At 35.3% G+C, this 16124-nt stretch overlaps 1 protein-coding gene and 1 long non-coding RNA gene across 2 annotated transcripts in view; one reads left to right on the forward strand and one right to left on the reverse strand.

Moving 5' to 3' along the window:
* LOC578952 (sodium- and chloride-dependent GABA transporter 1) overlaps positions 1-15375 on the forward strand; it is a 34523-nt gene extending 19148 nt beyond the window's left edge. Inside the window, exons 4-12 of the mRNA XM_779088.5 lie at positions 207-339; positions 1954-2088; positions 2764-2867; positions 3194-3318; positions 5644-5756; positions 9922-10056; positions 10568-10771; positions 11566-11736; positions 12621-15375. Of these exons, the coding sequence (XP_784181.3) occupies positions 207-339; positions 1954-2088; positions 2764-2867; positions 3194-3318; positions 5644-5756; positions 9922-10056; positions 10568-10771; positions 11566-11736; positions 12621-12818 (1318 nt within the window). The 3' untranslated portion in view covers positions 12819-15375. The remainder of the gene's footprint in view (positions 1-206; positions 340-1953; positions 2089-2763; positions 2868-3193; positions 3319-5643; positions 5757-9921; positions 10057-10567; positions 10772-11565; positions 11737-12620) is intronic.
* On the reverse strand, positions 15333-16026 carry LOC105439252. The gene is made up of 2 exons (XR_971234.2): positions 15939-16026; positions 15333-15432 (listed from the first exon to the last, which is right to left on the reverse strand). It is a non-coding gene; the product is annotated as an uncharacterized LOC105439252 (long non-coding RNA).
* Between the last annotated feature and the right edge of the window lie 98 nt (positions 16027-16124).

Here is a 16124-nt window from a genome sequence, read left to right on the forward strand (position 1 = left end):
TGACTAGAATCGAGTTCATATCATTCGGATTCAAATGACCAAGCTTTCTGCAAGTCCGTATGGCTGAGAATTCCAATTTATCCACAATCCTCTGTTTAACTATCCCGCCCACTGTTCATATTATATTCATTGAATTCTGACCGCATTGTTTGTAATACCAGACGTTTTTAATCAAGCCGTTGTGTATTGGTTTTCTGTTTCCATAGGAACCGAGTTTTAGGCATCAGTGATGGTATTGATAATATTGGAGGTCTAAGATGGGATCTGGTAGGATGCTTGGCGCTAGGTTGGATCCTTACATATCTTTGTATTGTGAAAGGTGTTAAACAGACAGGAAAGGTATGGATAACTTTCAATTTTTAGATAGTTGTTATGCTGCTTGATGATGATGATGATGATGATGATGATGATGATGATAGTGATTATGATGAGTGTGGCGATAGTGATAACGGTGGTGCTGTGGAGAGTACTATAAATCAAATGAATAGAATGACATTTTAATTTACAATTATCAATTGACCATTTTACTCTACGATTTATCCAGTATTGCCTTTTTTTTTTTACTTACACATTATTATCCCCTCGCCGACGAAGTCGGAGCGGATATAGTAACGCCGCCGTCCGTCCTTCCTTTCTTCCGTGTGTGCGTCCGTAACATATTTGGTTTCGATTGATAACTGCAGTAATGTTTGACGGATTTTAATGAAATTTGATATGAAGGTAAATGATATCAAAATACAGGCTAAGTTTGATTTTGGAGTACGTAGGTCAAAAGTCATAGCTCATTAAATATGCCAAAAAATACACATCTGGTTTCCGATCGATAACTTCAGTAATGTTTGACGGATTTTAATGATATTTGATATGAAGGTACATGATATCAAAATACAGGCTAAGTTCGATTTTAGAGTACGTAGGTCAAAGGTCATAGCTCATTAAATAAGCGAATCTGGTTTTCATTTCATTTGAGTAATGTTTGACAAATTTTAATGAAATTTGATATGAAGGTACGTGGTATCAAAACACAGCCTAATTTCAATTTCCGAGTATGTAGGTCAAAGGTCATAGCTCATTAAATATGCGAATCTGGTTTCTGATCCATAACTTTAGTATTGTTTGACGGATTTTAATGATATTTGATATGAAGGTTTATGGTATCAAAACACAGCCTAATTTCGAGTTTGGAGTATGTAGGTCAAAGGTCATAGCTCATTAAATATGCAAATCTGGTTTCCATTCGATAACTTGAGTAATGTTTGACAAATTTTAATGAAAATTGATATGGAGGTACATTGTATCAAAACACAGCCAAGTTCAATTTCTGAGTATGTAGGTCAAAGGTCATAGCTCATTAAATATGCGAATCTGGTTTCTGATCCATAACTTTAGTATTGTTTGACAGATTTTAATGAAATTTGATATGAAGGTTTATGGTATCAAAACACAGCCTAAGTTCGAGTTTGGAGTATGTAGGTCAAAGGTCATAGCTCATTAAATATGCGAATCTGGTTTCCATTCGATAACTTGAGTAATGTTTGACGAATTTTAATGAAATTTAATATGAAGGTACATGGTATCAAAACACATATTTACAGCCTAAGTTCGATTTTTGAGTATGTAGGTCAAAAGTAAAAGGTCATAGCTCATTAAATATGCAAAAACACCTTATTCTATATGTGAAAATGTGATTAACTTCCTTGCCTAGGAATATAATAGTATAGTCCAATGTTCTGATGTATATAGGCAATTTGTACCCTGCGAGGGGATGCTACGCTTTGCGTTGACTTGTTAATCTGCTATAGTGGTACTATCTATGGGGATTTTTCGACCATTGTTAATCCTTCAAAAATTACCTAGAATTTGAGGATGAACACTACTCTTTATCTATCTCTTATTTTGATTGTCCATTTGATTAACACTAATATTCATCTCTTTTTTCACTCTCTTTTTCAGATTGTTTATTTCACAGCTTTAATTCCCTATGTCATCCTGCTCGCACTTTTGATCCGAGGTCTAACGTTACCAGGGTCTTCTGATGGTATCTATTATTTCATCAATCCTGATTGGGACCGTCTGAAGACACCAACAGTGAGTGTGAACGCATGAATTTTGTTTTTAGAGGTTTATTCAGTGGCGTATCAAGCGGGGGGGGGGGCTGAGAAAAAAAAGTATAATTTACAAAAAAAGTGAGAAAAAAACCCTGGAAAATCATGTCATTTCAGCAACATTTGTAAGTCACTGGTATCGAATAAGAAATACACCACCTTTGAATTTTATCTGGGGGCAACTGCCCCCCCCCCCTCCCATCAGTACACCAGTGGTATCAAGCATACCATGCAGCCACCCTGCAGGCGTACGTCCCCACCGCCCCATTTTGAAGCTCCCGATCCTTAGAAAGATGAATATAACTTGCTTTTAGTTTGATCTATGTTCTACATCTTCCCCAGTTTATATATTTATGGATAAATCACTGTTGTGTGACACTGTTATTTCTATATGCAATCAAAATATTTTCTAGATATTCAACTTTAATGGTAAATGGTATAATGCTGAGTGAATATAGAAAAGATGTGGCCTTTAGTGAGAGGGAAATTGCAAACTGTTTGTATGAGAATTCAACCATTAATTTGCAACTATTAAGAATAATTAATAACTTCATTTTCAGTATAAGTACACAAAAATCGTATATCATTTTGAATTTCATAATACACTTATTTAATTTTACCCTTCCCTTTCAAATTTCTAAAAATTATTTTTCTGCAGGTTTGGATCGATGCGGCAACACAAATCTTCTTTTCATATGGTGTTGGAATAGGCTCGCTTATATCTCTTGGAAGTTACAATCCTATTAGAAATAATTCTGTTATGTAAGTATAGAATTCGATTTCAAATCTCTGAAATGCGGTTTATATATGAACACCAAAATGTTGGAAATTGTTCTCGTAAACATAAATTTTTCATCAATGTCTCCTTTGAAAGACGGTCGCTTAAAAAGCCATGCACGATGTGCCTGCTTTACAAGGCGCCTCTGCAGAATACATTCATAGCAAAATATTAGGTCGTTTGCATAATAAAATTATGTTCTTTTGTTAATGTTATAACTATACCAAATCACAAACCTAACAAAGTGAGACACAATGTTCCACATTAAACCAAAGATTCATTAACATGATATGATATTCTTTCTTTACAGTGATACTATTGTGGTAGGAGTTGTGAATGCTGGAACCAGTTTATTTGCTGGATTTGTCATCTTTGCTATCCTGGGTTTCATGGCACATGAACAAGGTGTTCCTGTGTCAGAGGTCGTAGATGAAGGTATGCAAAATACACGTTATTACTTATTAGCCAACAACATTTGATTAAAATATAACATAAGCATAGAAGAAGAAGAGGTAGTAGTAATAAAAGTACTAGTACAAATAGTAGTAGTAGTATTAACAGCAGCATGAGTAGTCGTAGTACTAGTAGTAGTACATAAAATAGTAGTAGTAGTAATAGTAGTTGTTGTAGAAGTAGTGGCATCAGCAGTAGTGGAGGAAATAGTAGTACATATAGTAGTACATGTATTAGTATTAGTAGTAGTAGTAGTAGTAGTAGTAGTAGTAGTAGTAGTAGCAGTAGCAGCATTAGTAGTAGTAGTAGTAGTAGGAGTAGTAGGAGTAGTAGTAGTAGTAGTATAGTAGTAGTATAGTAGTAGTAATAGAATAGTAGAAGTAGCAGCAGTGGTGGTTGTGGTGGCGGTGGTGGTGGCGAAAGTATAGAGTTGCAGTATCTTATGTCATTATTGTATTCCTTTTTTTAATTTCTTTAATTAAAGCTATCAGCAAATTTTGTCTTTCTTTGATCGCCTTTTTTAGACTTGTTCACGTATATTATATAATATATACGATATGAAATATATTTTATTATATCTTTATACTGCAATCTAACCAACTGATAAATTAGGTTAATAGCTAATTTTGTTTTAAATTTTGTTTTAAAGTCAAATAAACGTTTTTTAATAGAAGGTAACACTTTTTATGAGGCAGTAGAATCTGGGCAATTTTGGATAAATTTATAGTTGTGATTTCATATTATATGATGTTCTTATCTTGACATTACGTTCTTAGTATGAATAATCACGCATTGTGAGCACTCAAAACAAATACTAGGTCCACTAAAAAGGGAGGCAAATCGTTGTCCAAAAGTCAACGAAAATGATGAATTACCCTGTTTCGAGAGATATATTTGAACAGGAGCTAAGGAGAAGGGTCAACAATCAAGTTGTTTGTGTTATATAAAAGTGACAAACGTGTAAAAACTGCTTGTCAAATGCATTTCATCTTCCCGTCGTGGGGGAGTTTTTCTCCCATTTCATGTATAAAATGAGTTTTAACTTTAAAAAGTGGACATGACAAGAGGGTCATTCTACCCCCCCCCCCCTCCCTCCCACGCACACACACAAACCTACCCTCACTCACGCACATGCGGACCTACACACGCACCAAAGAGTTGCAGGCTTCAGCCTAATAACTCCTTGCACACTCCTATCGGCTATGGGGGAAATATATCTTTCTTTTTTAATAGAAAGGAATATGTTTTCAAAACCACATATTCTTTGCTGGTGCTGGTTTCATGCCCCATCCATAATAATATGATATAATACGCATGATTATTGTCTAAACAGTACAGTTTTAGAAACGGTTAAATCTTAACCTTTTTGTCACCGTGTACAATTCTTTTCTTTTCCAATTAATTTTCTGAGGCAATATTTGGGCCAATGGAAAGTATTAAACATACATACTGACACTTGCATGGAGGCAATATTGCTCTCTCAAAGATTCGAACAGCTTACCTTTAATATCGCCCTCTCCAGTTATCCGTGGGTAAATGTATTATATCGAACATTACCATTAAGTGTCCAAATTTGTTCTCCCTTTATCAATATATTTTTTTATTGTAGCGTCCGTGTAACAGACTTTGGTCTTGCCTCGTTTTATTCTTTTTTTTTGTGCCATAAAACTGGTCCGATTGAATTTGAACTCAAAGGATTGGTGTTATAATAATTATGACTAAATTTACTGAACAAAACAATACGTTTGTGTTGCGACTTTTATGACAAGATATTTGATGACGGTGAAGTTATTTGGGAAGACAAAATCGATTTCGCTGACAGACAATTTTTTCTTTTGAAATTATGGCTAGACCTAATTCATTTTTCGACAGCACTGAAAGCCTTCTTTCACCCCCCCCCCCCCCCAACCACACAAACACCTATACATATCTTTAGACTTGCATTGCATTTCTTAATATTTTGTAGTTATTAGTACGATGGAGTAGTAGTAGTGGTAGTGGTATAGTAGTATAGTAGTAGTATAGTGGTGGTGATGGTGGTGGTAGTGGTAGTAGTTGTGTAGTATTAGTAGTAATAATAGTAGAGTATAATACAGAGGTGTCATCATCATCATTAACCATTATCAGTATCAGTATTACTACTTTTATTATAACTATTATTTCTGTCTTTGTTATTAATATCATTGTTATCATATTATTATCATCATCATTAATTCATCATTATCATTACTTCGTTCTTCTTCTTCTTCTAATATTTCTTCTGCTATAATTCATATTTTGTCTATGTCTACCTTGTCTATCTATCAGGGCCCGGTTTGACGTTTGTCGCCTACCCAACAGCTGTGTATTACATGCCTGGTGCACCAGCGTGGGCCGTCATCTTCTTTGCTATGCTGATCATGCTTGGTCTCGATAGTCAGGTGGGTCCCTTGTTCGAGTTTTGTATAGACACTTCTATATTAATTAATGGATGGAGCCAGAAATCACGATGCTGGGAAAGAAAATAGGAATAGAAAAAGCCATAATAACCGTTTACCCAAAAGAATGTATTGAGCCCTGTGATAATCATTGCTAGAGAAGCTCGGTCAAAACGCATTAGTCGTGGCAATGGTGTGAATTACATCTCAAAATATAGATAAAATTTGTTGAGATGACATTTATATGGATTACAAAATACACAGAAATATGAAGTACACCCTAAAATGGGAGGAAGGTATGATCTCATAGTATTAAACTATAGTTATCTGCTGCCCTATATCTTCAACTCAAATGAAGGCACCTACATCGGTTGTCTAACTTAGCAGGCTTCATGCTTTCAATATATCCTTGGGCATAGTAATCTATGGTTGGTGTCAAATCGAGCATAGTTCTTGGGTGAAAGTTATGTACCTAAATAGCAATCCATATAATTATCTTCACAATGGAATAAAACCATTTCCGTATCGAATCCGATATCATGTATGCTTCTTTCTCACGTTTATTCCATACAAAAAAATTCAGAAATTGAGGTACTTTGTTACTGTAAGGAATCTGTGGCCATGAAATTGGAGCTTTTGCAAAAACAACAGTTATTAACATCCATTTGATCCGATATCCTTTTGAAAGAATTTTTCAAATACTGATGAAAGAGACTTTTTATTCAATCCATGAAACGAGCGCAATACAGATGCTTTATTGAACTCCTAGAGTTTGCACAATAAAAACGGAAGTATCTCTTGTTTTGAAGAGAACTATAGAAGTAAAAAATAACGGACGTATCTTTCGGAAATTCTAGTTTCTCTCCTATGTATGTCAGTATTTTAATCATCCTTCAAAATCGGATCTTGGTTCAAATGGATGTATGATTAAACATCATGTCTCACAGCATTTGCAGAAAACTCCAATTTTCATGCGCCATTTTGATGCGTCGATCACATTATTTTGCTTGTATAAAAACATCTAATGCCCGCTGCACGATAGGCGTCATTTGCCTGACGTATGACTCCGTCAGAAACCAACATGGTTTTTGACGCACCATGCATGCCAGAGTGAAAACATACAAAATTGTAATGCAATATGACGAAAGTGTTAAATTGTTGCCGTAAATTTGCATTGGGAATAACACATTTGAAAATAAATGATGCTTCTTATGCAGCGGGCATAATGATTTTCAAGGGTAGCTCTAAACCTGACAAGATATAAGGCCCGGTCCCGCGTATCAGATGTTACTTATTGTTATGATAGGTATCCCAAAATATATATTTACAAAACTCACTCACAGACAGAGAAATTCAAACGAGAAAAAAAAAAAATTTAACATACCGGTAGTATAAGCAATCATCTTTTTTGATGAATTTCCAATAATGTTTTTAAACCATATAAAATAAATTTACACACAATTATCGATAAAAAGTGACGTTTTAGTTTTGTCGGAATCACGGGACCGGGCGTTATCCAAGGATCAAAAGCGGCATGTGCGTAGACTAATACATTATGGTTCTAATACGCATGCTCCGGCGATACTTGCTGCCCAGTTACTATCCTAGATTGTAAGATGATGACGTGGAACCTAATCAAATGATTGGTTGAAAGCGTACACGTGACCAGGCATTTATTTGCCTAACGCGTAATTTGGATAATGACCGGTCATTATACAATGGTAATGATCGGTCATTATTAAAATTATGTTATAAAACATCATTTTATAAAGAATAAAAAACCATAATCTTATAAAAAAAATAATACACATCATTTTGCTGTGTATTATTTGTATACTAACCGATCACCTTCCTTAAACGCTTGGCCAAATAACCAACCTTGACCCTAACTCGAAAACCAACCCTAACTCTAACCCTTACACTAACCTTAACCTGAAACCAAAATGTAGCCCTAAATGCATATCATTTATAGCGGAAGAACACACGGAACAATTGTCGCTGGAGCAAGAGTCACCCTTATAATGGGAATTCAGGAAAGAAGCATACATGAATATCGAACTTTACGAAAATGGCCGTCGGAATTCGAATTAGATCCCTCACTCGTGATTTCTGGCTTTGCCACACTCTGCATGATAAAATACAAGGTGTTTGCAGGGATTACGCAGGACTCTGTCTGTGCTTGAATTGAGAAGAAATGAGCAATATCAAAATGGTTTGTGTGGAAAAACACCAGTTACCATGAATGTTGATTAAACCATTGCATAGCCATGCCAAAAGAAGTTATAATTGTTTATTCAATTTTTACAGTAAATGCAAAAATAAAGAAAAAATTCAAATTTATATTTTGGGGGACACCTGCGGATCTGTGCAAGCACCTTTCTTTGATGACAATTGGTTAAATATGAAAATAAACTGCTTTCTTTTGTGTGGCGTTTCTTTTTTTGTATTTTGTATTGGAACTTTTGTTTCGGGAGGGTGGATATCCAAAATTCATAAATTATAAGTGTAAATTGCACGGATAATGAAGCCTTGTATTCCTTCAATGATTTTGAACTTGTTAACTTTTTAATTTCGTTTGATATTTTCTTTTAAAAATACAGATTTCATAGAAATGATGAGCATTGGGCAAAGAGCCACCGAAGATATTTCTTCCAAAATCAAAACTATATAAAAAGACCTGACAAAAAGGATAAGAGAAATAATATACTTCACTCTTTTATACAAGATTTAATTTTAAATGAAGCACAGAGATTTTATTTAAAGTGTGCAAAGCCGACAAACACGGCCTGCCTGGGACGGCACCAGATGAATAAATGAAGCATAAAGAGATTAAATATAAATTGGGATGAATATTATTGGAATGCTTTCATTTCAAAACAATGGGAAGTTTTGGTTAGCTGGTGGGTATGGTATTAACGTATATGATAATATTATGTACATTTTTCTTCCCCTATTTTAGAGCTCTATATCTAACCAATAGCTGACTAACGCAGCGGCCGACGTAGGAGGTGAACATGTACATTGTTGGTGGTTATATTCAAGAAATAACACTAATTTTGATTATTACATCCAATAAGAAAATTGTTGCTTTGTTTTTTTAATGATCGAGTCATTTGAATCACAGAGATAGATATTTATGATTACTCACACGCTTTTGTATGTTTGCAATGTCATGTATTCGCATGCTGATGTAGCTTCGCAATATTATTATCTTCCTCGATGTCTATGTTTGCCTCTATGGCTCTCTCCCCCCCCCCCCCCCCTTCTCTCTTTCTCCCCCTCCCCCTTTACCTGTTCATTTATTTATCACCCCTCTCTATCTCTTTCTTTTCTCTCTCCCATATTTTCTTATTCACATCATCACTTTCTTTTAGATCATATTTTATTACCAGTCTAGCTACGTCTTCTGTAGGGTGTCTTCTGTTTGACCAGTACACTGAACATATCATCATTTTTTTCTGCTCTACATTTTATTTTTTAAAGAAAATAAATGACTAATTGAGCGGGTACAATTTAAGATTTATGTTTGTTCAAAATTGCTTGTAGATGGTCACCTAGATCAAGGAGTAGGCGATACTAGCTCCATCTTTACATCCCATCTCGCTATCTTGCGTAGTTCATTTTCTCTTTTTTTTCTCTCTTTTTTTTCTCTCCATTTTTCGCCATTGTAGTTTCTTTCTCAATCGCAATCAACAATTTTTATTTATCGGATATTCGCCCGTTGATATTCAAATTTGACACAATTGACTATTTAGAAGCTATGATGTTCTTTTTTGTTACCTCTTCTCGAAATTGAATATGATTTTTGTTGTTTGAATCAAAGTATTTATTCGAAGTGTCTTCCGGTAAACGCTATATTGGAATGGCGATAAAACGAAAAGAACATCCCCAACCAATTACCCGTATATGAAAGATGAACGCTAAGATCGTTTTAAAATTCTGTTAACATTCCGTGCAGGGTCCGTCTGTCTCTTTTAAAATATTTGAACATGGGGAAAAGTCATAAGTACACCAGCGTAGTCTAGGCTTGAAAACACAATCATGCGACCGTCATCTTGCTTACTTGCATTCATTAGTCATTACTAATACTTGTTCATCATGTCACCAATCATCTAGTGATTTCTTAATTCCAATTAATTTATTTATTCATTAACTTCTTCATTTATAGTTCTGTGTAGTTGAAGGACTTGCCACCTCTTTGATGGATGAGTTCCCACAATACGGCCTCCGCAAGAACCGCTCTGTCTTCCTCGCCATCTTCTGCTTCGTTGATTTCCTACTCGGTCTTCTTTGCGTAACAGAGGTAAAGAAACATTTTTGGAAATTGAAAGTTATAAGCTATGGATATATTAGTGCATTAATCAGGCTTTATGAGTCTTTCTGTGATTTGCTTGAACAGTTTGGTTTGCCAACAGAAAAGCAAAATGTTATACCATGGAAAAGAGGGTCCTCAAATTTTGTCTGAGCGAATTCACTGTATAATGATTTTGAAAACATATATGATTTCTGAACGGCGTCCATAAACTTTTTTTAAGCCGACAGAAGTTTTATTGATGGAAGAACCCCCCCCCCCCCCTCCACACACACACACACACACACTTACCTGCACACCACCAACAACAACAATACCACCACCATCTATCTTTGGATGTACCCTGATTATTCTGTGTTTGGGGATTCATTTTATGAATGCTCGTTAATTTAGTAATCATACTTTTGTTTTAAAAAAGAAAAATAATAACATGTTTCCAAACGTTCGTATTCTTTCATAAACATGCTCAAACTCATTCTTAACTTTGTTTTCTTCATGGCAGGGTGGGATGTACTTTTTCCAGTTGATGGACTCCTATGGTGCGAGCGGTATCTGCTTACTGTGGGTCGCCTTTTGGGAATGTGCGTCAGTGTCCTACGGCTACGGCATCAAGAACTTCTACAACAGGATAAGCACGAGTATTGGTTTTACCCCCGGCTGGTACTGGCCCCTATCCTGGGCCGCTCTTACCCCGGCTATCAGCATGGTAGGTCTATGTCACGCTCCCGTGTTTGTCGGCTGTGCACGATGCGTCGTTGTCTGACGTGGGACGGACTGCGTCAGAGAGTTGGGAGGTCTCTGATGCACCATGTAGAGTGGTATCATTTCAAAAAGCAGATGTAAAAGAAATCAAGAAAACCTTGCTTTGAATTACAGGCGTATGTGCTAATTTAATTCACAAGCTTGATTAGCACAGGTATAATGACACCATCGAAGTAACGCCTCGCGGGCTTTCAGCGATTGTTGAACACGATAAGTCATTCCGATTATGTCACTACCTGCACTAATCAAAACCTATGAAGGCATTATATAGTGCATGCACCTGTAATTCAAGCCTTGTTTTTTATCTGTTCATTTTGCATTCACTTTTTGTACCATGCAACTCTCAAACGGCGCGTCAAAGACCACAGAGAGTCGCTGACTGAGTCCTACGTCAGCAAATGGCGCCTCTTTATATTTCTTCATCCGTCATGCAATGTTTTACTGGATTTTAAAGAGTTGTTCTCAATACACCCCACCCCATTGGAAAAAAAAATATCATGTTTTCGGTTTACCCCTGTAGTTTTTCCGAACCACCGGGATAGTTCGAAAATGTCCCGTTACCTTCTACTTGATGGTTAAGTTTTCTCAAAATGTAACTTTAAGAGATACTCACGTCTCCCTGTCTTTGACAACTTGTTTTTTATTTGGTTGTAATAGTAGGTATTAGTTGGTGGATAAATGGAAGAATCGAGTGGGATAATTATGTTCATTGCTCTTTTTCTCTCTCTCTACTTATAGGGTATCTTCTTGTTCAGTCTTATTGACTATCAACCAGCCAAGTACGGTGAGGACTATTACTACCCTGTCTGGGGTGAGATCATCGGATGGATGATGGCCATCGTTTCTATGCAATGGGTCCCAATCTATGCTATCTATATCATCCTCACAACTCCTGGCTCCTTCAAAGATGTAAGTCAATGATCTTTATCACCCAAATAAGGTGTGTTCTCTTTCGAGGACGCCACTCGAACTATAACATTACCAGTATGTTATTTCATATTTGGAAGTTAAGTGTAGAGGAAGTAAAATACTCAAAGTGAGAGCAATTTGTTATGAAAATGTTTAGAAGCATTATAAATAGTGATGTCCAAGATATCATGAATGCAAAGTTTTATTTCAGTGAAATGGATACGGTAACATAAAGAGGATGACGAAGATATCCTCAATTTGCGAAAGAAGCAGGCATAAAACAGATATTACCAACCTTTGTATTAAAACTTTGTATTACCTTTAAATCTTTAAGTATCCAAATAATTCATTATAGAAAATCAAGTACCGTTAAATTAGTAATTACAGAAATCATATTTTAACGCATTTATTAAAGATGAAGTTGAGTTCTGGTCATGCGATTGCATTGTGAAAGAAACGGTGTGGAACCGACCAGAAAAGGTTGATCGTCTAGCATATAAGAATTTGTGTGTATTGCAAGGTTCTGGAATCGTCAAAATGATAAGAAATTTGGCCAAGTCTTGGTAAAGTTACAAGCACTGTACACAGAAAGATGTATATGGGACTACACGAACACGTGGCGTAAAAAGCCGGCCCCCCGATTTTTACGATGTTACATGCATATTTAGAATATGAAGGCATTTGAAGAGCCATGCTTTTCAGGGAACATGTCTTATCTGATGTTCTTCCACACTTGCGTAATAAGAATGAGCAACGCTCACAAATTATTTTTAACATCTTCCCAGAACTCAACCTTCTCTTTAAATATTTAATCGGCGCTTACAGTGTTATTGTTACCCTTATTCAACCTTGTATCTTAATTATTTTTCCATTTCCCCATGCAGCGATTACGCATCGCCACATCTCCCCGCATCGTTCTCCCCGAACCACCCCCATTGGAGGATGAGACGTTATCAGTGGAAGCAAACGGCAGCGACGGTTCCGACTCAATCAAGAATAATACAACAATGCCGCCGAACTACGACACCGCCATAGCCGGTGATAAGAAAGTTTACGAAAACGAAGGATTCAGCCCGTTATAAAAGACTCGTTGGAAGAAGAAAAGACACGGTATTTGCAGCAATTAGGAACTTGAGTGCATAGCATTGAGTTATATTCTAATGGGGCGTTTTGTCAACAAGGAGGGTGAAAAGCAAACCCATGAAAATCTGTCTCAACCGAAGCGAGGGGAAGCCGATGTGGTGTTTAGAGTAATGTGATCTTAGGAGAAAGATCTCTGTTTTGATGAACATGCTAAAGTCCTCGTCATTGTGGGGTGCTTGCATCAGAGCCCAATATTGAATATACATTGGCAGACAACCAGCCTTATTGTGCCAGTCATTCTTCCTTCCTTATGCCGCGAATTACAATTCAGTCGCCGTCAAATTTATTACAGCAATATGGGCAGGCAGATGATTTCATCATTCATTGAACTGTTATAGTGAAGCTCGAATAAACAATGAATTGTAATCATGATGAAATACCGGTATTGAACGAAATTCTAATCATTGATTGATAAAAATGAAGGTGTTTGCTTATTAGTTTCCACCTCCTTGGATGAGAATCAGGTATACTTTTAAGACGTAAACTCAACATAATACATATGCCTTTGCTGCCCGGTGTATGATGTTAAGATTTAGACTAAAGGAGTCTAAAAAGACTTGTTTGTAATGGAAATATCAAAAGGTGATAATAACATTTAGTCACTCATTATTTCTTCTCAATTTTTTTCCTCCTCTTCTTGAATTTCATCTTCTTCTTTTCTTCTTTCACCTCTTCATCCTTCTTCTTTTGCTTCTTCTTTTTCTCATTCATGTTCTTCGCCATCGTTGCCCTGTTCCTTTCAGTGTTCTCTTTCCCTGTTCATTTCTCCTCTCGGTCTTTTTCCTTTCTTATCTGCACGAACAATGTAGACTAAGTTTCTCTTTGTGTTTGAACTAGTATCGAAACTTGAACATGCTTTTATATGAAGAAAAAACAAACATTTTGTTTATATCAAACCAAAAGATTTTTTAGATTTTCACTTGAAAACCAAAAGAAAAATCAACAAATTGTATTTTCTATTTATAAGAAAATATTTGACGTAAAATATAACGCAGCTGGTACGTTAACTATATATATACATGTATATCATGATCGGAAACAGTTGATTTGCAGTTGACTTAGTAAACAAAATTAGTGGTCTATTTTCAAATTGTACAACATTTTAGTAAAAAATATGCTACTATTATTATTACATTTCAAATTTGTTTTTGTTATTTTACGTTTACCAAATATTTATAATACAACATGTGACAAGCGAAATCGGGGATGTCTACTAGAACAATGCAATGAATTTATTTCATCTCAAATTAGGTATTTTGAACCTCATATTTTTCAATTAATACCAGTGTCATTTGGCTACAAATGGTCATGTAATATGTAACAAACATGTTTGTCACTTTCATCTCAGGTATTTCTTATTGTCTCTTCTTTTTTTCCTCATTATATAATCATAGAGTATGATTTCTAGAGCACAGATCAGAGAACTTTTTATTTTTGGATGAACTTTATCTTTAAAAGTTAAACAAACTATGCATGCATAATTATGTATTATATTGTAAATAGATTAAGAATAAAACTGGGGGAAATAATTATAGGAAAGTATAACATTTTGAATCGGTTGGAAAGAATTTCTTAACCTCTGACGTAAATCTTTAGATCTCTCTATATCCCTTTTTCTGTTTGCTCGTATGGCACTATAATTATCAACATCCTCATTTATTATAAAGTATAACAACATCATTATCATTTGGTACATGTATGAATAATTGCGCCAAAACATCGATGATATGAGATGATTCAAGTTTATCAAATGATCTACTCTATCCGGTAGATTACATATATATGTAAATCAAATCGTATCGTCTTTAAATGGTTCTGCAATTTCTTCTGATAGTCCAAATTTAAGACTAAACCAGCGAAATTGTGAAGATTATTTTTATGCACAATTTGACGACTTCCCATTTCTTGGCGCGTCGCGAATGTGATTATGACGTTTGTTCACCATACTAGGAGCAACTGTCATGTCTTGTATAAGGCTGAGTATGTTGAAACATACTAAAATAGTTGTTCGGTGATATTCACTGCATATTAGATATTATGGTATTGATTGGTATATTTATATTATCTGTCAATGCACATTATATTTTTTACATACAAACAGTTGATCTGTGTTTTTGTTATGAATTCTTGGGCTGCAAAAAAGAGATTGTACTCTGCCGTGCAGAAATGTATGCATTCAAGATATTTAGAATTTTGGAATTTCTATAGTTTTACAGTTTGGAGAAGACCGAACAACAGCCGTAATAAAAATCACTGACTTTTTGTTTTAATGTAGTGTGTACATTAGAGGCCGTGCCCATGATCTTATACAAATATTATCGATTACTTTATAGTTCCCCAGTTTATTTCGGGCTATAGCGACTTTTATGCAAAGAATTTCACGAGCAGTGAGACTCTAATCATTATTTTGTAAGAGAATGCTTCAATCAGTAGAATTCCTCTAGTAGCATAAATGTCAACTCCATTTCAAGGATTGCCGAATGAGCCCACTCCATTTCATTAGTTGTCCATTTTTAAACAAAAAACATATTATAGCAAGTTAGCAACCCTCTCCTTTAAAGGTAATACAAAGTTTTGGGAAATTTTGAAAATTAGGTGGATAATGCATCTTTACAATTTTGATATATTTGGATGCCCCTGTGGATGTATTATAAGCACTAAAAAAATTAACCCCGAAAACACTTCTGTTTTCGAGAAAAATTGAATATAAAAATTTACCGGTGCTCCCGGTAAATTTTGGTAAATTTCAAATAGCGCCTACGGACGTACAATGGTAGCTGCGACCATGAAAATCTCAGAATATGTAGTTGTGATATATAATTTCCATACGGGAATAGCTAATCTGTCGATTTTAGTCAAGAAACATTGTTTCATAGCTAAATTGATATCGTGACCTTGAGAGGGAGCTATACAACATAAAGAGTTTATTATTTATAATTTCATAACTTTAGACTCGATTTCAACCGGGACAACGATCGATGTATATTGTAAGAACGCATAAGCTTCCAATATGCTAATTTGAACCAAATTCATGACCCCATACCAAAACTTTGTAATACCTTTAAGGGAATATTTCGACTGCAGACATATTACTGTACATGTATAAGCATTTATATCTCAAGTTTGTAACTTTCATTTGCTCACTTGAATTTTGATTGAATTTATTATGATTTATGATTTTGTCTTCCTCCCCATGTAACAGTGGGTTCTGTAAATAATATTTCCTTCCACTTTTCAGAGATATT

The sequence above is a fragment of the Strongylocentrotus purpuratus genome, unplaced genomic scaffold (genome assembly GCF_000002235.5).
Source record: "Strongylocentrotus purpuratus isolate Spur 01 unplaced genomic scaffold, Spur_5.0 spur5_scaffold_6, whole genome shotgun sequence".
Classification (NCBI taxonomy): domain Eukaryota; kingdom Metazoa; phylum Echinodermata; class Echinoidea; order Camarodonta; family Strongylocentrotidae; genus Strongylocentrotus; species Strongylocentrotus purpuratus.